We start from the raw sequence: 25,365 nt of genomic DNA on the forward strand, positions 1-25,365 counted from the left end.
CAGCTCTAAAACACCTTGTTTAGAAATTCATTTTGGAAGTTCATCTTGCCATTTTGAATTTTTTTTTTTCTTTTTTCGATTAATTGCTCAACTCTAATTCCAAGCTCTAGGACAGTTCAGTCAGTATTTGTAACCATAACCAAGCATCATCCGCAGCCAAAAAGAACGAAGACTTGAACCTGGGATGTCAAGATATAAAAATCTAGAGAGAACGAGTCGGGAAAGATGGTAAACACATAGCACCCGGAGCACCCAGGTGGCTTTCTAGGGGATACGGGCACATTTCCTGGTCCAGAGCCACGATCACCACCACAGAACAACGCTCGCTTGGGTGTAAACAAACTTTGTGGGAGTTCATCAAAATCAGTCTCTCTTCCATTGCCCCTGCAGCAGCAGCAGCAGATTTGGCATCTTAACGCCATCGCAGGTTCAAATCTGCTGCTCTGTTGAAATATTGAAATTCCACTGGCCGCAGGGAGTTTTTGTTCCAGAACGGAGTGCGGGACAGAAAGTGAGTTTTGAAAGCCAGACATCTCAGCACCTGGTGAAGTAACGGTTGAGTCATTGGTATTGATCAACAGCAGATAGATTACGGTCATTGTGTTCTATGGGCCAATAAAAATCTTACTCATGGCACCGTTAATGAGGATGACTCTACTCTTCCCTGCCCTTGCTGTAGGTATTTTCTGAGCGATGGTTGTATTGTTCTTGGCTGCAGCGAGATTTCAAAGAGTCATTCTCTGAGCAAAGTGTGCTAACATGGGTAGGCAGTAAGATCTGGAGCAGTTTGGTTTCCCCCTGTGGCAGTTCGTACACCTCCAGATGAAAACACATCAAAGAGAGAAAGACGAGCGATGCCGTCATTCAAACCAATACTTCTGCAGCATTTTCGCTCCTTCGTCTTCGTGCGATTTAGGTGTGAAATCCGCCTCATCAGTGTCATGGGAGATAATGAGACCATGTGAGATCTTATTACCTTCCAGCACCGACAGATACATGCAGCCATAATTACTCCCACTGGCGGCTTGCTTATTGACGACGCCTGCTCAAAGTATCACTCGGGGACTAATGATTTCCCTCCTTCACAAGGCAAACAATGGAATGAACACCGCTTCAATCAACTCAGAGTGATGGATTTAATGACAAAATCATTTTTCCTCCACTTTATGGCCAAGGAGAAACGACACATGCAGAATGAGATGGGTCTCGGAGGGGATGTTTTTGCGTGAGACCAGAGCGGTAAACAAGAGCGCGGCTTTTATTTGTTGTGATTTCATTGTATTTGATGATAAGTGAATGTGACCGACCGATTGTTGTTAACTTGCAGCAAATCAAACGCATTACTATGTGTGAGCATAGTTCCCTCATCAGTTTTCTGTGACTGAGGGTGGTTTCTTTAGGGGGTGGACTGGAGAAATGAGCTCTATTGATTCGAGGAAGGGAAGAAAGAGGGAAAAAAGGGTAGAGGGACTCCAACTAGTCTCAGTTGGATCATGAGTTTAACATGCAGTGACAAATGGACGGTGGAATGGGAAAGAACACCCCGAAATCAAATTGACTATGGATTGTAGCGGCCTGGATTTATGGCTTCGGGGTATCCCAAACCTGGAAGTCATGAATTGATGCAACTGAAATGGGGGGTCAGCGGGGGATTGCTGCTATGATTCGTTTACTGCGTGTCTCACAGACGGACAATACTAATGGTGAGTCATTGTTGTCCCACAACACGGCTCGTTAATAGAATATACAGAGACAGAAGTTAAAGGCCGTGACAAATCTGCCTCTGTGGACTTTGGCTCCGGGAGGCTGGACTAGGCTGCTGGAACCGGCCGCATATCAGCACAGCACACAAGCACAGCTTAGGGACTTAGACATGGACAAGATGGCATCTAGGCTTAGACCGATGTATTGGTTTGCAGGTGTTTCGGGCCGATACTGGACAGACAGAATACAGTCAGCAAAGGTTAGTAACACACACTGCTCTTCCCTTCCCTTTCAATCGAAGTCATTTACACACACAAGACACTTTTGTCCATACTTTAAAAACCTTTTCAAGTCATCGAAGTACAAGTCAAAGTTTCACCAGAAATCACCCAAAGTCAAGGCCCGGATCTACTAACATGTCTCTCCAGTGGAGCTGGAAGTGTTCGTGGGAGAGAAAACCCCAAAGAGCTGCAGAGAAGAGATGTTTTACCCGCATGTAAAAAGTCACTCTGGAACGACATAAAGTGAATGCAGTTGGGCACCACAAGCACGATTTAGTGGAGGTAAAAATCGCTGGTATGATATGAGAAGGTGAACCAAAATGCTGACCATAAATAAAGCCAAAGAGGAGCCTTAACCTTGGAGGAGCAAGTGCAAGAGAGCCTGACTGAGACACAGGTGCCAGGTGTGGGAGGATGGGATGGGAGATGGAGAGGGTGAAGGTATGGTTACATTTAGCTGGAGAAGCCGCGCACACACCTCTCCACTGTCGTGACAGTTATTACGCACACATGTTTTAGCTGCATTGTTTTCATCAAGCCAATGGCTCATAATAAGTGTCAGCAAATCCAGAGAATAGCGTGCAACTTTTCTTTTTTGTATATTTAGGTAATAGTCTACATGTTGAGTCATGAGGGTTAAATTGTACTTTTTTAAGTCAGCATACTTGTTTAAACCCTGCGATCTAATGACTGCATGTTATGCTGTGTAGATGACTGTGTCACTTTGATCTTAGAGCCGGTTCCAGAGACATGTAGCACACGGCTCCTAATACTACTGGTAGTGGAGGTAATGCAGTAAATCAATAATTAGTTAGTAAAGATTACAATTATACTGGACCAGAATCAGAGGATACCAGGCTCAAACAGGGGGCAACAAAGGCTAATTGCAATATTCAATGATCACACAAGACAAAGAGCTATGAACTGGTACCTTGTATTTTTTGAAAATAAACAAAATAAAATAAATGACCATGGTTTCAGTATACAGTTCAATTCCACAGTTTCAACTCCTCAGTTTCAACTCAGCAACAAATTATTTCTTTTGTCACTCTTTCTTTGCTTTTGAACCACTGAGTTCTTTTCAACTACTTTTCTGACACACTGGGTGCACCCTAATATAGGTCATTCGGAATCTGAACTCTCAATATTTGGATCCAACATTAGGTAGGTAACAATATTAAAACAATACCCGGTTCAATATTATCACTTCACAACTCACTTCAACCTTAAAATAGTTCACTATTCACTGTATCAGCAATAACAAAATCACCATAACCAAGGCACAATAATACACCATATCAATAATATGAATACTCAGTCACTTAAACCAGTGATGGTTACTACTCAGTCCTTCCACAGGCACAGGGAATGTGTTTGACGAAGCATGAAGAAGGTAAGTGTCTTTTCCAAGTCAAGTCAAACAAAAGGGTAAAGTCAGAGTCTGGGATTTGAGGTTGTGCAAGTGGTGCTGGGAGTTGAGTGTAAGAGTGGTGCTGGCCTTGTGCAGTTTGTCCAGGGATCTAGAGGTCTTGTCTGGGTTGTAGGGCTGAGCGATATGGTTGAAATCAATATCATGATAATCACAAGGATTTTTCTCTATATCAATATATATCACGATATGGTTCATGTATGCAAAATCATGTTAAATAATCAAATGAATGTTCATCTCATTGAACCGAATGGTAATGTTAGGTGTGGTGTCAAACAAAACTGAAATTTTCAAATAATATTCCTACCATACCTCATTTTAGGAGTTTTTAAGTAAAATTTGCTTATCATCATCAATTCAGATAGCAGAAATGTGTGTCATGATATCAAAATATCTTTATATCATCACGATATGATTCCACTGAAAGACGATAAACGATAATATTGAATTATTGCCCAGCCCTACTGGGTTGGCTCGCCATCAACGTCAAATCAACTCAAAAAACCTGACCTGCAGTTATTGACATGGCCAGAATTGTTCATTAATCAACTGCCTTTCAATTGCCTTTCTGATTTGTCAGGAATTGTTAATCCTTTAACTTCAACAAAATATGTACATATAATGTAAATTGTACAATCAACATATTTTAAATAACCTTTACAGTAAATGAATTCCTGAGTAAAGTGAAACTAAATTTCTATTTTAACATAACATTGTATATATTCTTTAAATTAAAGCAAAACAATGTTACATGAATTACAAACCAACTTGACGCAATATTGTTCTTCTGTTCTTTTTAAATCAGATTCACTATACCAATGAAATAAAATACCTGACAAAACATGACTTATGTTACTTCAGTATTAAACAGTTCAGTAGCTTTACCAGCCAGAGAAAACATGGAGCAATTAAACACTCTTTATGTCACGTTTTTATATTCCTGTCAAACAGCTTTTCTTTAGTTGAGCACTACAACAGTCGGCTAATTGCATTGTTCATCACTTAATGCTAATTTTGTTAGCTCTAGGCCTATTCACTTGAACTCGCTAGCTTAGCCTAGCACCTCCTTTTTACTGTTTTATCTGAGTTACTTTTTCACCGTTCAGCTGCATCTCCTCTCCCTACAGTGTCACCCAGCGTCTGACTAGTGTATGCTGTCTAGCCTGCCTACAGTGCTGCGGACCTGCGTTCTGATTGGCTAAGGCACTTCCGTGTTGTTAACTCTCTGTGACCTGGCAAATAAGACATGCTTTTCCTAGGTCTTAATTTCCATGCGCAATCAGCAGGTGTTAACGGCCACCGCCTCATGACAAATCACGTCCACTGCCAATTTCCATAAATCCCTCCCTTTATTTTGCACCTCGGCACCACAAATGCATATGCAATTAGACCAAACCGCAAAAAACGACAGATCAACCTATGATTTCAGGCGCAAATGCCCTGTGCGCTGTCTGGGCCCAAGTCTCAAGTATTCTCTATGCATCAAGTCAAGTCTCAAGAAATTCAAATTGTGACTCGAGTCCCACCTCTGGACCAAGACAGAGGAACTGATCTTTGATCCTCAGGTTGTTGCTGACCGTCCGCCTGTCACCATCCACAACAATTCCATCAGGCAGGTGGAGACACCTATAAATATCCGGGGCTCCCAGATATGGCCTCATTATGTCAGATATACCCTCATGATGCCAGATATTACCCCATGCTACCAGATATGTCCTCATGATGTCAGATATGCCCTCATGATACCAGATATGCCCACATGATGTCATGCCCTCATGATGTCAGATTTGTCCTCATGATACCAGATGTCTTCATGATGTTAGATATGCCCTCATGATGCCAGATATACCCTCATGATGTCAGATTTGTCCTCATGATACCAGCTATATCCTCACGATGCCAGATATACCCTCATGATGCCAGATATGTCCTCATGATGCCAGATATACCCTCATGATGTCAGATATACCCTCATGATGTTAGATATACCCTCATGATGTCAGATATGTCCTCATGATACCAGATATGTCCTCAAGATACCAGATATATCCTCATGATGCCAGATATGTCCTCATGATGTCAGATATACCCTCATGATACCAGATATGTCCTCATGATGCCAGATATGTCCTCATGATGTCAGATATACCCTCATGATGCCAGATATGTCCTCATGATGCCAGATATGTCCTCATGATGCCAGATATACCCTCATGATATCAGATATGTCCTCATGATGCCAGATATGCCCTCATGACCTCAGCTGCTCTGTTCATCTAGACTTTGTGCTAAAGTACAGCAGTGTATGTACTTTCTGCACAGAGTTGTGTTCCACACCTCTGAGTGTTATTCAGTAGCACACGTCCATGTGAAACAGCAGTGTGACTGTACATTCAAAAGCCAAGGTGACACGCATGTTGACAATGGGCCTCTAAAACCATAGGCATAGGCATCAGAACCTCCAGAACTGAGATTGGCTGATAAGCTCTCACTGGACTCATCTCATCTCCTCCACAAGGAGTTTGAGCTACTGCCAACGGGCCGGCGGTTCAGTCTCCCAGTCTGCAAAGTAAACAGACTCAAAAACTCATTTGTGCCACAGTCCATCACACTTCTGAATAGGCAGGGAGGAAGACTGAAGGACTAGTGGATGGGGAGCGGGGAAGGGGGACAAAGGGACGGCATCCTTTCCTTCATGCACCTCAGCTGGAGCATGCCATTCACTGGGATCAATGTCAAGACTGTTGCATCTGGATCTTTGTTATGTATATTTGTATGTTTTTATGTTTTCTAATGGTCTATGCCACTTTACGGAAGACAAATTTCTGGAAACAGACAAAGTAATATAATGAAATCTAATATTCCCTACCAGTCAGTGTCGTCCACCTCTGATATGATGAATATGATGCAGTTTGATTTGATTACATATTTATTGTAGAATTGATCATTGCTACACTGGTTGCTGGAAGCCCTTAACCTGATTGATTCTAATGTGACATTTTGATCAGATTCCACACAAGTATGCGGGAATATGTTTAATAACTAGTAGTAGTAGCAATAGTATTAGTATTATTAGTAGCATTATTATTGGTATTAGTATTATTATCATCCTGGGTTTCAATAGAGAGTTTTTGTATCACTAGAAGACCTGTATGATCTAAAAGTTTCAGATGCTTTTCCACCCCGACAAGAATAACATTTTGAGATAAACACTGACCACTTTACATTTTTTTTTTACAGTTATCAGCACCAAATACTGGCTATCGGCATCTTCAATCCCAAAAATATTGGTATCAGTATCGGCCCTCAGAAATCCTTATCCGTCGAAGCCTAATGCCATCACATTTAAACATGTTTTGAAGCTGTCAGCAAACTGAGAGTAGGCTAATCAAACACAAACAGCAAACAAAACAATTATGCAAAAGAAACATCTTTTTATTGTAACATCATACAGTTATTTGTTATCATAATACTATGCTATATATATTTATATTTTTACATGGGACACAAGCTACTGAGGAATACATACAGTCAGCAACATAGAAAAATATTAGAATAGTATTGGCACAGATGAAGTACTATTTACTGTACTTTACATGTTATACATTTAGCAAAATAAACGCAGAATCAAATAAATACATGTTCCTCACAGTGAAGTCAGACTTTTTTTGTTTTTTTTACATTCACTTCAAACATTTGGAATTGTGTCATATTCCAGCACAATACTCCAAGAAGAGCAGACAATGGTAAAATAATCGAAGTAAATCTCATTTCACACACATGACAGAAAAGCTGCCTCGGAGCCTTTGAAACTGAAGCATACACACACAGTACGCACCTTCCTTCACACACACATACACTCTACACACTAACAGGAATACCACTCTCAGTACGGTAAAGGGCAATCAAATACAAAAAGGTTCAAGTCAGATATTTTTGAGGGTTGAAAACACTTGCGAGGATCTATCAGATCTATGGTAGCGGGTCAAACATAAAAACAAACTAAGATTCCAGCATTCCTTATGAATTCACTCTCCTTAATGACAATGACAGAAAATGCACGATTAACAGTGTCAAAGACAAAATAAAACACTTTGTACTCTACATGAATGGGGTCGAACAAAACAGAAATACAAGCACAGGGGTTTCTGAATACTACTGTTCTTTCGAGTGAAGCCTTTCATAGGACAGCCACCTATTTTATAACATAATAAAACCCCGTTACATATCAACGAAGCAGACCCGCGTTTGCCCTTGAAGAGGCCGATCTCAACGCAACAAACATTTCTCCCTCCCTCATCGATTCTCAGCGACCCCTCTGGGTAAACAGACACAGCCCTATTGGGGATAAGCAAACAAGCTAAAGCCACATCCATGTATGAGTGTGTGTGTGTGTGTGTGTGTGTGTGGGTGTGTGCGTCGGGGGAGCGGAGAAATGATGCGTGATGCGTGGCAGCTCCCACAGATTGCTTACGCAGCGCGCTTAGTGGCTTTGGAGAGCGATCCCTGTGTCCTAAAGGGGCCCATTTGATTAGAGTCAATCGCAGTGACACTCTGCTTACCATGCAGGGCCACACGGCAAACACCGGGAGACACACAGAGGACTTCCACACAGAAAAGAGCACTTTGAGGTGTCACCGCTCGTACTCGGGAGGCAGACGGCGCACTTCGAAAGACAACAAGAGACGGGCCCGGGATGGACAGCTGAGGTCAAGTTTTAACAACAAGAGCGGGGACGCGTAAAGGAAAAATCCACTCTCGGATGCGCTGACACTGTTAGATGTCACCGGTTCTGGTGTTCGTTCAACTTTTGCTTCAGTTGGTGATTTTCTTATGTTTCGATCAAAGGTGGGTCAAGTGGGATCAAGTCAACTAGTTCGCAATCTCGGAACCCATCGTCTATCGGTCTGACGACGATTAGACTCTGGGGGCGATGGCCAGTATTTCGGGGTTTCCGGTGTAGCCAGCGGACATCCGGGCCAAGACTTCCTCTTCCGTGCGCTGGTCATTGTTTACAGTCCAATTAGCAACTTGAGACGCGAGAATGGAGTTGGAGTTGAGAGATGACGTCTCATATGCAGATATCTGTTTATAGAGATTAGCCGAAATGTCGTCTGGACCTAAAAAACTTGTGAAATAATCCGGTCGTAGACGTCGTCTCTCAACTCCAACTCCATTCTCGCGTCTCAAGTTGCTAATGGGACTGTAAACAATGACCAGCGCACGGAAGAGGAAGTCTTGGCCCGGATGTCCGCTGGCTACACCGGAAACCCCGAAATATTGGCCGTCGCCCCCAGAGTCTAATCGTCGCCAGACCGATAGACGATGGGTTCCGAGATTGACTAGTTCGTGAACATTGGGACGTCTACGATTATAGTCGTGCCCTTTGCTCAAAACGCAGCACGTCTTGTGGCCGCATTGCATTCTGGTTTATTTTCTGCTACTGCGGGTGGAGAAATTGGTCTCTCTCCTCTTCTACAATAGATAAGAATGGCGTGACGTTTCAAATGGGCCATGCCCACAAAGTGCGGTACAAGCGAAATCAACATTTTCTGTGGTTGATTTTTCTGTATTCTGATCATTTATGTGAAATGTATATGGTGTAAATAATGTGTTACCATTTCACAGTTATCAAAGAGCTGCACCACCGTTAAAATGGTTTTCCCTGGAAGTCACAAAAATGCTAACAAGCTAGCAAATTTCAGTGCAAACTTCCGTTCAAGAGAGCAGTCATGCTAGCATTTTGAGACTTCAAGAAAACATATTTTAATGAACTTGCTGTTGTTTGACAACCATGAAAAAACATCTTATGCACATAAATTAATCGAACACAGAAAAATCAGCCACAGAAAAGGTTGATTTATTGTTTTGCCCATAGAAAATGAATAGTGTTTCGCACTTGTACCGCACTTTGTCACATCGCCATTCTTATCTGTGGATTTCTCCCTGTATGATTGTTGAACGTGCTTGGTGCAAAATGGTGGCTCTAGAAAGAAGCCCTCGCTCTTTGATTCTGAGGGACTGACACCAAAAACCTGACGTTTACCGCTGATGTTTTGCTATCAAACTTTGCTATCACCAACAGCTGTTTTTAACAGTGTAAAAGTGTTTTAGGGTGGATTTTTCCTTTACTAGAACACTTTCTTTACACAGTGCATGTAAGAACACACAAAAAAAAAACACAGACAGAATGATTGTTTGGAGTTTGTAAAGCTAGCGGAGGTTGTTTCAAGATCATCGATAAAGTGCACTTGCTAATTAAACCAGTGCAAAGGATAAATATAGCTCTCTGTATGTACATAACTACATATGCAGCAGATGCACCGACCACCGCTGAATATGATAACTCTGTGGTGACACTATGATAACAGTTCTCTAATGCCAAAATGTAAACATCTCTTGATGGACAGCGTACCGGTGAGGAAGCTGTCCTCCCGCGCTGGAAAATGACACCTTTCTTGTCATGCTTACATTCTCGTGGGACAGCAAAGGTTTGGTTTGCACAAAATAATTCATACAGCGTAGCTTAGTGAGGTGTGGAAATAAGTTTGATCTAAAATGGAAGTGTAAATTAGAGGAGAATCTGCAGTATTTGACTGTGGTGGGAAGGTGCTTTCCTCCTATCGTCACGCATCATATTGCACTTGGTCTCTAGGAAATGACAGTGTGTGTGTGGGGGGGGGGGGGGGGGAGTCTTGGCAGGAAAGGTTGGTCCATAATATGCAAAGTCATCCATTTTTTCCAGAACACAAAAAAAGCAATGACGCCCTGATTCACAAAGTGTTTACACCGTTTAAAAATAAAAATAAAAATGAAACTACTTCAAACTGTCACATGAAATCAGATCTATTTTTACTTTAGAGGATTTGAATAGACAATTGAAAACAGCTCTTGGGCAAAACATTGAGAATGTCATGGCTGTTGGACCATAAAGTTGCACTGTTGTGGATAATATCTCTTTTTCACATGGTGGGTATATTTGCTGTTGATTACATCAGTAAGCTTGTTTTCTGTCGGCCTGCCTGTCACATAATTGACAATGGGAATAAGTCATGTGCCATAATTGTGTTATTCTGCTAGTAACAATGCTGTAGCTTTGTTGGCATATTGTAAAATCATGTATCAAATGAATTTATGAATTCAGTCAATCAACCTCTCAATCAATCACTTAAAAAACTGAAGAATTTAACACTGCAGGTAGAGCCATATTATACATTTGGTATCAAAAACAGTGCAAAGCTCACCTTGGCTGTAATACTTTGTGAATCAGGGTCAAAGAGTGAGGCTGAGCTCATCTACAGTGAGGGAAACGTACAGTAAGTGCTTCCAACAAGCACACTTCTTCAGATATGCACTATATTAAATTCTAGGCTACATGGGTTAACACTTCCGCCTGCATCGTATACTTTATAGACACGGTTACTTTGATTTGGAAAGTCGCTTGATGTAAATGTACAGTATATGATACACATGAACGCACAGAACATCACATTTAGATGGACTAACCATACTGTAGGTTCATGAGCAGATAAAAAATAAATCATTTCAAACGATATATTCATTTTTGTAAAAAGAAACGTCTATATTTTGTACAATAAAATCCTTGTTAATGTACAATCAAGGGGAATAAATGCTGCGCATCTATTGCCTCGCTTTTAAGGACAGTTTAAGACTATCATAGTAGAATTCAACCAACCAGTGATATTGACTGAAGAGTCTAACCCAACTCTAAAGGGCAAATAATTAAATGCTTTAGACCACAATTAGCATTTTGTTAGTGCTTTGGGTGAGGGGGTTATTCATAAGGCCAACAAATCATCTACAATCAATCCTGTGATGTCAGATGTTTTGCTTTGCATGGCTACACGTCAAACTTAGACAACTTCTGAGTCCCCGATTAAAACAGTCACGTTACACTGATGTTTTTAATGATGGCTGCTTACAAGCCTAATGTATAGGTTATACAGGCCCTACCTCTTAGATACCGGAGTTATATACTTTACATATTCTGTACATAGTCAAGGAAAGGGCCCTATCCGCCGGCTCCGCTTCAAGTCGGGGTATATACAGCACTAGCACCTTTATTTGAAGTAATTGAGTCCCGCCACCAGGAAGAACTTCTCCAGGAAAAGTTCGGAGTCCAGGACGGCGATGTGGGCTGCGCGGCCGATCAGGGTGTTGGCCGTGTTGGGCAGAGCGTGGAACACGTTCTGGCGGATCAGGCGGCACTCCTTGGCCTCCACCAGCGGCTGCAGCAGGTTGTTGATCATCTCCGTGTACACAGGACCTTCAAGGGCCAAAATCACAAACAGAGTCGGTGATCGACGAGGGGACACGCGGATGATTTTGAGCTCCCATCAGTCTCCCTAAAACTTGATGTATTCCTTAAGGAGCTGCCAATCCACTTAAAAGAACAGTGTCATTTCTATGGGTTTCCATGGAGATGGTCTACATTTTAGACCATCTTGGGGCAGGATTTAGATTCTGTTTCAGAGGCTTTTCCACCCTGACAAGAATAACTTGCTGGTGGAAACACTGAATCCCTGTAATTGCTTGGGATGCTTTTTTGGAGAGGGGGGCATAAAAATAGTCATAAGACATTGAAAATCAGCACTAAATATCGACTGTCAGCCCACAAAAACCTCACCAGACATGAAAAACAGCGTACGCACACACACAGAGAGAGCGCAGAAGCCACAAGATGCGTCAGAATAGCTAGTTAATATATCTTGTTCCTGACCTGTGGTCCTGTCTTTGAGCGCAGTCTTGCACATCTCTATTCTGGCAGAGTGGAAAGGAACATAACGGTCCTGTGGAGACGCCACCAACACCACGTTCTTAAAGAACTGGAGCCCTGAAAGGACAAGAGACACATGAGTAAATGAGACTGCGGTTGTGTGTGTGTGTGTGTGAGAGAGAGAAAGACAGAGAAAGAGAGAGAGAGGAAAGGCGGCGAATGGGTTGTAAAACGCAAAGTACAATCACAAAGTACAATGACAGGCTTGATGCGATAAAACTATGTTTTTTCTCTTGTCTCCTGTCAGTGTGCTTTTAAGAGAGTGCACTGGTGGGTTTCCAATGACAGGGTTTGGATCATTTTGTCAGCCTGCTACAGCTCTGGAGGGGGAAAAAAAAGCGTTTTCAGGCTTATCTTCTTCAAGCCTCTGACAAACGACTGCTTTGTTCCACTCACACAGTGGGGAGGCCTCTCACAGTTAGCTGGCAGGGTTTGGAGTGTTAGTGAGCTGACACATACAGAAATTTGACAAAAAGACAAGATGACAAAATGTTCATGAATATTTGATTAGACTGTCTTTCAGGTAATAGTCTGTAAAGTAAGGGAGTCTATATACTCTCTGTACCTCGAGTTTGGCCTTTTTCATATAGTACCTGGTTTCTGACTCAGGAGATATAAGAATGTTTTCCGTGGATCGACGTGATCTCTGAAGGTGAGCTGCAGCAACGATCCCGATTTTTTCAGCTTCTGCATTAACCATAGACCTGAGTGGAGAAAAATAAACACACAAACACACACACACACACACAATCAGGCTCCCTCCCTTTTGAAGACCCAGCATAGAAGGAGAGCAGCACAGATGATATTCTTAGATAAAGGACAAGAGGCTGCTGAGGAGCAGAAAACATCGTGGATTGTGCGATAAATACAGCACATCTGCGCTGTACGTGTTTTGTTCCCCCCCCCCCCCGAGCTGAGCGGTGGCCTCACCTGTGCTGACCAGTGTGCTGTTGTTGTACAGCGTTCCCAAGTGCGGGCCCGACAGCGAGAGGAAGGTGTGCAGTTTGGGCAGGTAGCAGCGGAAGCGCGGCCTCGTCAGCACCGAGCGGATGATGATGTTCCCCAGGGAGTGGCCGATGAAGCTGTTGGCCGAAGACAGAACAACTTTCAGGGAGATAAACTCGCATCCTGAGTGGGCGGGTGGAAAAACAGAGCCTCCAACGCTGTAGCTGACCTGCGACACTGCGCCATATCTTATAATAGACACTTCTCTAAGGACGGATAGGAACTGGACCTTATTTGTATATTGTTGCTGCAACATAGTTTTAGTTTCTTCATCAGTATAGGAATGTTCCTAAAGGCAATGTGACAGTTTAATGATGCTAAAGTAGAGAGTATACCATAAGAATTAATAGCATTGCCCCAGCAGTGGGAAATATTAGATTCATGAAGCTATGTCTGTCACTTAGTCTAATTACTTTACTGTTACAGCTCTGCCCAAAATCCCTCACCACCACGTCTGCTCCTTCTCATCTGTCTTCTGCAAAACTAAATATAGAGGTAATGTGGTAGGAGCCAGATGCTGTTGTGGCAGTCCATTGCTTTAGTCTTTGATACTCACTCTCCAGAGAATACACTAGGCTGGAGAAACTTAACAAACTTGAATAGAAATAACAAAAGAATAACAAATTGGCACATTGAGGGCAATTAAGCCGGGAGATGGATTGCTTAACTTGATCTGAACGAGGAAGCACACTGTTGCAGTGCAGCCTATCACGTAAAAGTCAAGAAACGTATTGGCAGTGTGTGGTATCAGCTTCTCATCCATGTTTAGATGCTGTGTTACTGCTTGTGCTATCTATACTGCATGTTATCAAGCCTCTCTGACAAGTTTAACAAGGGATTCATGCTGAGCCCAAACACTAATTTACAGGTTCTGCTGCCATCTAGTGACCAAAGAAAATACTGCTTAGGTTGATGATTTTGCCCCTGTTTGTTGTGCCTCAAATGATGATCTCCAATCAATAAAAACCAATCAAAAGTGGAATTAGTAACTTGTATGCTGTACAGTAGGGAAGCTGAGGGACTGACCTTATCCTGCCTATGGTAAGATTATACAGCTGGATATGCTGGATGATCTCATCCAGCAACCTGTCCGTCATGGTGTCGAAATCTGCAAACGTGTCAGTCTGCAGCGAACAGCAAAGAAAAGCACGGCCGTCAGCGTTCCGCAAATCGCCTTGGAGCGCTTTCCCAAAATATGACTGTACATGTTATCAATTTGCTCTAATCGCTGTCATCTAAAAAGGTCCGCACACATCACCGCGCCTCCTACCTGGTTTCTTTCAGACATGAGGAAGTCGAGCCTGGATCCTGGCAGCCCTAACTCAATAAACGTCTTCACCAGCCGAAGGTCTGCACTGTTCCCTGGAAGCAGAGAGGAAATTATACATACAGTATCTGGCTCAGCTTTTATGAAGAGTGCCCATTAATCATTCAAGAGACACCTGCAATATGTTTTAAGAAATTAGTATTCAGACTCTAGTGTGAGTTTGTAGGACATGACTCTCCGAGACGACATTACATTTATACTGCTAATAAGCTACTGAAATCTAAAAAAGGACATATACAGCATGCTATGCAAGTATTAGGATGTATCAGTTAATAGCTATATGTTCATGTGGTGAAATTGCACTGTACTGTATCACACACCAGAGCATTATGTTGTACACTAACTCACCATCAAGGCCATGGACACACACTACAAGGTGGATGCCGTCGTCAAACTCCTCATCGTCCTCCTCGGGGGGGAAGTAGGGCAGATCTGATGCCAGGAGAGGAAGGTCGCTGTACAAGCTGGCCTGAAAGCTCAACTCTTTCAACAGCTCCTCTTTGGCCTTGTAGAAACTGGAGTAAAGGGAACGGGCATTGAGAGAAGCACAGGAAGCAGTAACAGTAACTGACTGTATTCTGGATGTTATGAAAAAATAACATAAAAATGGAATGATGATAAAATCAGACATACCATGTACCATCACATACCATGTACCATCACACATACAAAAATGCAAGGTTGCCATTTTTACAGAAAGTTTATCGAATATTGACACTGGATTTGTCTCTTAGGGTGCAATCAAACCTACAGTCTGCTTTATTTGGCCCAGACCATAGCTGAAAAGTTTACTTTATTGCATTTTTGTATTAGCAAGTGAACCAGGGCTTGTAAACAACAGTCACATGGACTCACAAGTAACTTGGTGGCCGGGGGAGTCAAAACAAATCTGATTCCAATCCCTGTAAGTTTATTTCACTTGACTTGATCTTGATCCTCAGTTCATTGCGCTATGCTAGGCTTTCCAAGCATGAGTAACTGCTGGCTATCAGATGTCAACATCCATCTTCTTACACTCTTAAACTCTTGCGTTTTGGGGTTGCTTCCAAGTTCACTTGTTAGAGCAGTGATTCCCAATCTTTTTCATATCAAGGACCCCTAATTTAGTCCACAGACCCCCATTTGATGAGATTTTGTCTCTCGGACTCAAACCTGAGAATATTTTTATTGTTAGATATGATTTTATCCAGAATCCAGAAATTGTAGTTAGAGAGATAACAGTGAAACTATGATCAAAACAGTCATTCTTCTACATTCTCTAACTTCTTATAAATGAAATAATGGTGAAGTTTAACAATTCATCAATTTGCTGGGGACCCCCTGCAACCCTCTCAAGGACCCCTGGTGGTCCCTGGACCCCACGTTGAGAACCACTGTGTTAGAGGACTGATACCTGCATCTGCATTTATAGGCATTTCGGTGCATTAATTTGGTGCTACCTGAGTTCACATTACATTGTTCTCACCTGCCGCAAACATTCTTGGTGTGAACATGCCCTTAAACACACATACATTACATCTTGTCCTTTCCTCAGACTGACAATGGGTTTAGCCAAAACATACAGTAAACTCACTTCAGCATTCTTTCGTTGGTCTCGTCATCCATGCTCAGGGGATTGAGCGAAGACGAGGAGATGATACCAAAAGAGCCGAGGGGCTGATGGGTAATGGGTGAGGTAGTCTGGCGAGCGGACATGCCACTGATGGACGGAGAGTCTCTCAGAACGGAGGAAAAGGGCAGGCAGGTGGGGGCGCAGGACACCGACATATTCACCACCTCCACCACCTTCTTATTCATGAAGGCCAGGCCCGAGTTGGGGATCTTAGCTGGCTTACTCTGGCAGTCCAAAGGCTCTCTCTCGCCGGCCGGGAGCCCATTGAGGTCAACAGGCGAAGCAACATCATTGGTTATCAGCCCTCTGAGGTCACTAGGCCTCTGTGTGGTGTTGGTGCTGTTGGGGATGTGCTGGAGGTCGTGGGAGTTCTCAATCGCTGAGGCCTCAGGGGGATCCAGACACTCCTGGTCCTCAAGGTCGAGCAGCTGGATCTGATGGAAACTTCCATCCTCAACCTTATTACTCTCCTGATCTGCTGTACTTTTATGCACACATGGTTTGTTTCCACAGCTGCAGGGCGCCTCTTCCACTTCAAAGAGATGCACGTTGTCCACTGCTTCTCTTACTCTACTGATGTCTGCTTGATAGTTCATATTCTCCACCTGGCTGGCAATAACAGCACTCTCCTTCACATGAGGGCCTTCTACAGACTGTTGTAAAAGCAGTCCTTCAGGGACACCACTTAACACTTGCTTGATTTTGTGTGTCTCAGACATGAACTGTGGAGGGTTCGTGTTTTCAGAGCTGATAGTCTCTTTGAGAACATGACCATGGTCTGTGGCTGAACCCCTGTCTAGTGAGACTGTTTCAGGTTGCTCCCCGTCTTGGTTGTTCTTCAGAGAAGAGTGGTTGATCCTAGATGACTCCTGGTGTACTAATCTCTCTGTATCTAGTTCCTGGCTGAGCACCCCTTGGTCCTCCTCTGTGTCTTCTGGGCTACTTATCTGCGGTGCGGAGACCGACTTGGTCAGTTTGCTGAGCTGCCTCTGCTGCTGGTCCTCCTCATAGGGCAGGGAGCTAATTGAGGTGAGCGAGGCCTGTATGCCTCCGCTTGGTATGCTTCCGTTGCTCTCCATCTGCAGACCCTCGAGAGAGCTGCGGTGGACCGGGTGGCGTCGCACCATCTGCTGCGGGATCTCCCGTTCGCTGGAGAAGTCCCGAGGAGGGCGGCCTCGCAGCACAGCCTCCACGGGCCACGCCACCGAGCTGGGCTCGCTTTCGATGCCTGAGTCGGAAATGACCGAGGAGGAGCGCTTCATGATCTTTGAGCCGACCAGGCCTCCGCGGTGAATCGGCTCTCTTCTGAGCTCGCCAGTAAAAGGGGGCGTGACCGGATGAGCATAGGCAGTGGGTAGGCTGATGAGAGGAACATCCTCACTCTCGTCATCCATTGAGTGATTCAACGGCATGGCAATGTCAGACTCCTCTTCGTTGTACTCATTCTCTCCTGCGTCGCTGTGTTTGAGAATCTCTGTGGCGTCACTAAGTTCTGTGGCATTTTCTCTTGCATGGTGAACAGGGGACTCGTCAGCACTGTTAGAAGTATTCGAGTCAATAAGGGGATTGTGGTTTGAGGAGAGGACCAGGACTGCCTCTCCTCTGTATGGGTCGACATCTGAAGGCCTGACAGTAATGTACCTCGGGCCTGGACTAGAGATCTCCTCAAGCTGGGCTTGCTCCGCTGGTTCCTCTGCCTGTTCTGCTTCTGTTTGAGAGGGTTCTGGGCTCTCCTCGCTAAGAATGAGGCTATTGGTACTTCTGATGCTGGTGCTGGTCCTACTCTGCTCTGCTATGAGTGAGACGTATGTGGGCAGGTCCATGCAGTCATCACTGTCCGAGGGCTCCTGGGGTATTGCTGGTGATTGGGAGCCCTGTCCTCTTTCGTGAGTCCTATTGGCAGAGGTGATGGCAGGATCCGAGTTGGTCTGCTCATTGGTAGTTGCAAGCATTGGCACATGTGATACCCATTCTGGAAACAAGCACCAGTGGCAATCAATCAATGGAAAGTTTTGGGTCATTTGCTACAAATTGTGTGAATGACAAAATATTTGACTTTCTTCCAGGAAATGCATATTTGAGAATTCACATTTTGGATTACCTGTTTGTGGAGACTCCACATATCTGTCCTCAAAGATGATGGGCAGGCTGTTCCAGTCTCCATCAATGTCCAGGCACTCAACAGGTAAAGGAGGCATTCTGGTCAGGTAGTCGGAGCTCCGCACCTCTGCAGCTATCTGTCCATGTCTGTTAATTCTGAAGGAGGAGGATAATACCATAGACAATAAACTTCTCTCTATCCAAATTTATCCAAATTATCCAAAGTTTAAGATAAGAGCAATACAAGAAAGTGTCATAATTATCTTTCTGGGAAAGGTCATACTTACAGGTCCTCTTGAAACGTCAAAGATGTCACTTTGTGGTGTTCGGTGAAGAAGTACGCCTCGGAAAATCTCCTGACCTGAGATTTCGACATACAGAAAAAAAAACCTCACCTTAAAGGAGCTTCAACCTCATCTTTAATGCAGTTATACAAACAGGATGATATTTTAAAAATTACAAAAATAAAAGCCTGTTTTTCAGTTCAATCCTATGCATATCTTGAGTCAAACACCCAAGGTCCGCTCACAGCAGAGAGATTCAAATCACTTCTTCCACTTCGTCAGAGAAGCTTGATTGAATATTTTCCCCTTCTCCAACTCCAATTAGAAATGCATCATCCTTGAAAGTCAGCCGCCGTGACAGGCAAATTACCAGGAACACCATTTCTACTGTATTTTCACCCCATGATAATTACAGAATAAATGTTAATTGAAATCCTAACTCCACTGGTGGGTGGAGGCATGACAATATCCCCTCAGGGTAATCTAATACCAAAGCAAACATGTTCATTATTCCCAGACAACTGAGACGAAACAGTGTCAAATATGAGAGCTTTGAGAGCTACTCCGCTGTGAAGCAGATTGAAAATGGCTTTGTATTAATATTAAACAGCCCAATGATTAGATAGAAATTCTATTGGAAATTGTATTAGCCTGCTCAGCCAGGTTTTAGCCGCTGAGGTCTAGACTGGCATCTTATCATTTCACTAATTCCTTCTGTAATTCTCAGAGCTCACAAAACACTCCAGAGAGTTTAAAGTTTGGTCAGTACAAGTCACGACACTGACCTTTGAATCATACTTCATATGATACCATTCTCACACTTCATTGGTTCTGAGCATATTCAAGTGACAAAAACAACTGAGCAGAAATTTGATGCGACTTTTGCCCAGTCACAACAATAAATAGCACTAAATTCTAGTTCTAGTGCATATGACACAACCACTGCATTCTAATTAAACAGTTATATTCCTCCCTGACCACAACTGGTGAATATGTTTTTGCTATTATAAATATTTGTATTTCAGATGGCTGATCAAAGAAATCATTCCAATGTGGTGTGGGAGGATTTTAGCTTCAAGGGTGTCGGTCTGTAAAACCTGCAATGAAACCTGCCTCATCCTGCCTTAAGGAGCTGCTGACCCACCTAAAAGAATTTCATTAGTCTGGCTTTCAGTGGAGAGTTTTAGTGTCCCATGATGGTGTCAATGCTGTCTCAGCAGCTTTTGCACCAAGGCAAGAATGACATCTAGGAAGAAACACTGAATCTTTGTAGTATAGTATCTTTGGACAGATTTAAAGAAAACATCATTTATCCAAAAATATCGCCTTACAAAAACCCTAATATGAACACTGCCTAGAATTCCTGTAATTCCTGCAACACACAGTAGATGATGGAGTGTGTTCCTCACCCTGAGTGTGTGGTGCTCCTGGGCCAGATAGGAGAGGATGTGGGGGTTGAGCACAGCAGCCTCCAGGAACCGGCTCCACAGAGCGGCCAGCTGGGAGCAGAGCTGGCTCACATCCCTGCTGATCTGCTCCGCTACCTTCTCATGGCCTTCCTGCAGCTACCATAGGGTGGAAGAGGAGGAGGGTTGGTGGTATTAAGTAAACACTCTTAGTAACAAATATAGGTCTATGTTATTGAATGGAAAGATAGTTACTGAATGCCTTTTTTTTTGCATTAGTTGTGAAAGCTCATTTCCCCTTATGCATTTCACATAGTTCCTCTGTAGAACCCTATTACATATTTTTCAACACTAGAAAGGCCTTGGAACATCCCATTTGTTTTGTAAGTAATCATTAAAACTGAAACAACTAAGAGGTAAGAAGCTAAAATGGCAAAATCTGAACAGTTACAGCTCCTTCCAATTGATCCACATCATTGGTGTGTGAAAAATATGAATTCTGCTGTCAAAGACCTCTTGAGTAAACCACTGCTTCATTTGTCATATTCATAGTTACTGTTTGGAACCAGCAAAGATTGCATTTAGGTATTAGTTATAGTGGTATTTTAATAACAAAAACACCTACTGACATCATCTCTAAATCACAGAAATGTTAAAGGTTGTATATATTGGTCCCATATATTTCAAATGAGCAAAACACAATCACACTGCAAAAAATCTGCATCTTAACAAGTTGTTTAGTTTATTATTGAGTCCTACAATAATTTTTTCTTAAAATAAGCCAATGGGGTTAGATGATTTCACTTGTTTCCAATACAAATCGATTTGTTTCAAGAATTTTGTGGAAGCAAGTGTCATGTTCTCTTGATAGCAGTGCAGTGATCTGCCTTATTCTGACTTGTTTCAAGGCACTGACACTCATTTCTAGAAAATTCCTGAAATAAGTGAAACTGCATTGGAAACCAGTGAAGTGATCTCACCTCACTGGCTGAAATGGTCTCTTGGTTTAAGAAAAATAAGATCTGAAGGCTAAATATGAGACTAAATGACTAAGTTAAGATGGCTTTTTTTTGCAGTGCACTGACACTCTCTTTAAGTGGTAGAGAATCCAAAACAATATGGCTATGGCTATAACAATAATGTCTGTCATATGTGGATATGGCTTGTTAAATAAACCTACCTGCAATTCTATTGTGAGCTGGTTTAGAGTTTCTTCTACAGGCAGTACCTCTGTGGAGAGAACAGTGATTGGCAAAGCTCTTTATTAGTGTCTGTACCGAGTGAAAGAAAAAGGCAAACGTTTGAATACAAAACCAAAAAAAAAAGGGCTTTGCATATCCTCACCTAAGTCTAGTGGAGTCTGCTGGAGCTGGGGGATTTCCTTCACCAGGGCGGTGTAGTAGGTGCGCAGGCCTCTGTGTGCGACCAACAGGAGGCGACAGAGCCTTCGGTGCCACGTGTGAGCTCTCTGCAGGCAGTTTTCACTGGGCACATAAAAGCTTCCCTGGGGAGAGAGAGACACAGAGGAAATGTCAGCCGCTATGTAGGTCAGCAGTCACCTCTCACAAAACGCTCTGCCTTAATAACGGACATGTACACATGCTTGCACTTTACGGCCAGAGTTGTGCGGGCTTGTCGCTGACCTTGAGTATATGTGTTAAAAAAGGAGCTTGTTTCTGCATTTGGCGAAGCCCCGATAATTACTCGCAAGATCAAATGAGACGTTCGAGACGAGCGGCCCCCTAAACACAGCTTGCCGCGAGTCGTAAACGCAGATCGATATGTGTGCGCGGCGTAGGAGGATGTTAGCGCTTCCCTGTGATGACCTTTACAAGTTCCCAAGGACAGGAACCTCGCTGACCCACAGTCCGGGGTGTCACCATTTGTCTCGGGCTTGGTGAGTAAGGGAAAGACCAACAAATGTAACCTTGAATGAAATGATAAAAAAAACTGAAAATCAAACCTGTTTTGAGTTAAAATTAGACGCTGGCACATTACCAGACTACAACTGAGGTCAAAAGCCAAAGTTTCCTACCAGTTCTATTGAGCAGCTGAGCAGAATATAAAGTCAAAGAGAATGGAAATATTTACTGTAGCCTAAGTATACTATGCCTTACTTTGGAATGGAATAGCTGAATGCATAATGTGCAGTACAGACCATGTTCCCAGCAGATGGCTCCCTAACAGTGGAGCAAAAATATTAATAGAATTTCACCACTGCATTCTATAGTATGTTTTGTGTGTGACACCAGTTTCTGTCCCAACAACAGCTGACAGCTACAAATCACTTAAACCATGACCCACAGTGTCTTTCATTTGTTTACCTACCGGCCCAACGACCCCAAACAACTATCATTGTAGACATTCAGCAGTCATGATTTAGAGTCCGGAGGCCCTGAATGTGGCCGGTGGCTGCCCTCGCCCACCGGGCCCCTGACCCGACACAGCGAGCTGCAGAGTTCCTCCCGTGGCTGGGATGTTTCGGCAGCGCCAGCGGGGCTCGCAGGTTTGAAAGGCTTGTAATGCCCGTGTATCTGGGGATGTACTGTAATTTGCCCCGGGCCAAGCGAAGCTGCCGGCCCTATCATCATACCTGTGCGCGCTCTGTAATTGCAGCGGCGCAGTATACCCCGACCAGGAAGGAACATCTGTATGTTTACTTTCATAATTCTCTTTACCTTTATAGAGGCCCAGCCGGGATGAGTCTGCGAGCGGAGGGGCAAAGAAAAATAGCTATTTCTCACTATGAACTAGTCATTATCCTAAAGCAATAGTTCCCCCGTCCTCTGACAATGCTTGGGAAGTGTCCCAGTTCTAACTCACCTGATGTGAGAGTTTCTCCTTTTATAACCATATTTCATGCGCAAACTCTCTTTTACTGCTCTAGAAGCAACTGTTCCAGTACAGCGTCCCTGTTCAAAACCGGCAGCCTGAGAGACAGATGAAGGGATGTGTGTTTTGGTACCCCTGATGCCATGGAGCTTCTGAACATTGCTGCATAGCTGGTCCCCAGTTTGGCATTACAACACCAGGAGCAAACAGAATTTAGAATCTAGACTAGAACAATTAACAGCAGGAGGGCAAGAAGAAGAGTTGCCACACAAGAACTTCTCAAAGGACCATATTTTTGTCATGTTTTCAAAGGTTTTTTTCAATTTACCTTAGTCACCAAGACCCAAGACTTTCAGGCGTCTCACTTCTAATGGCCTCATTTTCCTCTGAAAGTATCCCACTCTGGGATCCTTTGCTTCTGTAGCACTGAGTTTCTTTTCCCCCCTTCCAATTCTTTTTCCTTTCAATTCTTTCCCCCCGCCGCAATTCAGCTGGTAACAATGGAAATCTCCAACATGTGATTTTTTTATTTTTTTATTTTTTTTTGCAATAATAACAAAAATAACACTTAGAGGAAATGCCACGCTGTTAAGGGGGGGAAAGTGCTGAAAATGTACTTCAGGCCCGCAGGTAAAAAAAACAAAAAACAAAAAAAAACAGGCTCTACATAAATAAAGGTAAAAGGAGACGGCATCGCTGTGTGCAGATTTCACCTGCGGCTATGTGGTACGTGGCGGTTAGAGCAGAACTCATTACTGTGATCAAACGAAGCCCCCCTGCTCGGCTAAACGCAGCGCTTATTAAAGCGCCCGGTCAGGGGTGGGCGTAAAAAAAACCAGGAGCCGGGGGGGGGGGGGGGCTAGGGGGCTGGGAGTGGGGGGGCAACATGGGTCCTCATTAAGATTTACAGCGTAGCCTGTGACGTCCGCAAGGGAGATGCGTGTTATAAACCGAACGGATGGAAAAATGGAACCAACAGCTTTTACAGCTCTACACCGGTAATGCCATAAAATGACTGACAACAACTGTGACTAGCTTGTCCCGCTAACTGCGCTGTCAACGGGACGGAGGTGAGAAGACCCGCACCGGCATCCCCAACGAGAGCCGGTATCGCTTCCAGGTGCTAGGCCTGTATTCCGCGTGCCCGGGCAGGAGGGTTAATCGGCTATCATGAGAGACCGTGGCAAATAATCTCTATGTTGGCGTCTGTCTTTAAGTCTTCTCGAGGCTCCGCGGCGCCCCCCCACCCCCCACCCCACCCCCGGACAAAATGACCGCTTCTGTGTGTGTGTGTGTGTGTGTGAGGGGAACGACGGGTCCGGGATTTGTAATCCTAGATCAGAATAACCCCCGTGTTCAACTCTCGGAGCTCGAATCCTATTGCTTCTGGATGACATGCCCGAAGCAAATCACGGCTAAATCCATCAGCCGGAGATCGCGGTTACGTCATCGCCGGGCATTTGGCAGCCTGACATCGCCTCGCTTTATAAGGGACAAAAGGGTCGTTTTGAGGTGGACCTGGGTCGTTTTGAGGCGTTCGCGAGGAACCAGGGGGCCCTTGGTTTTCTAACACCGCCGAACCGCAAAAAGGTTAACGTACCTCAGAGATGACAGGCTTGCAGTAGCCAGCTCCGAACATAAGGTTCTCTACAGACATGGCAGATGGGTCGCTCCCACTCTCTGGCGAGCCCTTCCCTAGCCAGGAGCCCTTCCCAGTGCGCGCAAAGCTGGAGAGAGAAAAGAGAGGGGGCACGGAGAGACAAATAGTAAGTGTGTGTGTGTGAGAGAGAGGGAGAGAAAGAGAGGGAGACCAAGCGATAAGCTGAAAGAGGGGAGCTGCTGTCTAATGTAATCAATCACGCGCTGCTGTAATCTTTGTAATGCATGGCTAAACACTGAGTTTATGATATTGGCAGCTGGATTCATCAGATAAGTGTTTGGAAAACTATTCGTTCAGGCAGCGAGCGGATACACTCTTAATTGAGACTGCCAAAACAAACGGGAGGAGGAAAGAGCTGCGCTGGTTAATCAGTAGTCATTCTCCTAAGTTGTTACTGTGCTGTAGATTTGCGGGGCTCAACATGGGGTTCGGGGACCTCCAGGGGTCCTTGCGGGGGTTCCAGGGGTGAGGAATCCATGAGGAATGGTTAATTTAACTGTTATTATAGCACTAGAAATGATCCCAATGAGAGAATGTGTAAGAATGGCTATTGTAATTATAAGCTTCACTCTAACCACTGTTATTTCCCCAGTGTAGACAGTTCTATAATTCAATACCACATCAACATTTCCCATATGGGGTCCCTTATCCCTTATGGTCTACTGTGTGTCTATTCCAAGGACCGAGCCTCGCCTCACTCTACCTGATTAGCGGCTGGTGTAAGGCAACCAGTGAGGCGTGTATGGAGACGGAGATGACGGACAGGTGGAAGTAGTCGAACATGACGGGGACGTGGTGGTGGAGGCCTCGCCGCGGGTGGAAGTGGAGGCCGAGGGTCCGGCTGCTGATCAGCGGGACGGTCGCTATCTCTGCCAGCCTGGAGAACAGGGGGACAGAGGGAGAAATGTGTCACATGCTCATTTGCAAG

General features: G+C 44.0%; 1 protein-coding gene across 1 annotated transcript in view; it reads right to left on the reverse strand.

Moving 5' to 3' along the window:
- Positions 1 to 11,495: 11,495 nt before the first annotated feature.
- The window catches only part of fam135b (family with sequence similarity 135 member B), a 28,015-nt gene continuing 14,145 nt past the window's right edge, over positions 11,496 to 25,365 (reverse strand). The window contains exons 5-19 of the mRNA XM_071544605.1: positions 25,141 to 25,314; positions 24,378 to 24,504; positions 21,290 to 21,449; positions 21,126 to 21,175; positions 19,949 to 20,104; positions 18,543 to 18,616; positions 18,257 to 18,411; positions 16,117 to 18,127; positions 14,892 to 15,058; positions 14,487 to 14,578; positions 14,243 to 14,340; positions 13,142 to 13,293; positions 12,805 to 12,915; positions 12,155 to 12,268; positions 11,496 to 11,701 (exon numbers count right to left, since the gene is read on the reverse strand). Coding sequence (XP_071400706.1) covers positions 11,496 to 11,701; positions 12,155 to 12,268; positions 12,805 to 12,915; positions 13,142 to 13,293; positions 14,243 to 14,340; positions 14,487 to 14,578; positions 14,892 to 15,058; positions 16,117 to 18,127; positions 18,257 to 18,411; positions 18,543 to 18,616; positions 19,949 to 20,104; positions 21,126 to 21,175; positions 21,290 to 21,449; positions 24,378 to 24,504; positions 25,141 to 25,314 — 3,847 coding nt within the window. The remainder of the gene's footprint in view (positions 11,702 to 12,154; positions 12,269 to 12,804; positions 12,916 to 13,141; positions 13,294 to 14,242; positions 14,341 to 14,486; positions 14,579 to 14,891; positions 15,059 to 16,116; positions 18,128 to 18,256; positions 18,412 to 18,542; positions 18,617 to 19,948; positions 20,105 to 21,125; positions 21,176 to 21,289; positions 21,450 to 24,377; positions 24,505 to 25,140; positions 25,315 to 25,365) is intronic.

This window comes from Centroberyx affinis, unplaced genomic scaffold (genome assembly GCF_046629955.1).
Source record: "Centroberyx affinis isolate AG114_WGS23_722 - 3 ecotype Tasmania unplaced genomic scaffold, CSIRO-AGI_Caff_v1 ptg004612l_1, whole genome shotgun sequence".
Classification (NCBI taxonomy): Eukaryota; Metazoa; Chordata; class Actinopteri; order Beryciformes; family Berycidae; genus Centroberyx; species Centroberyx affinis.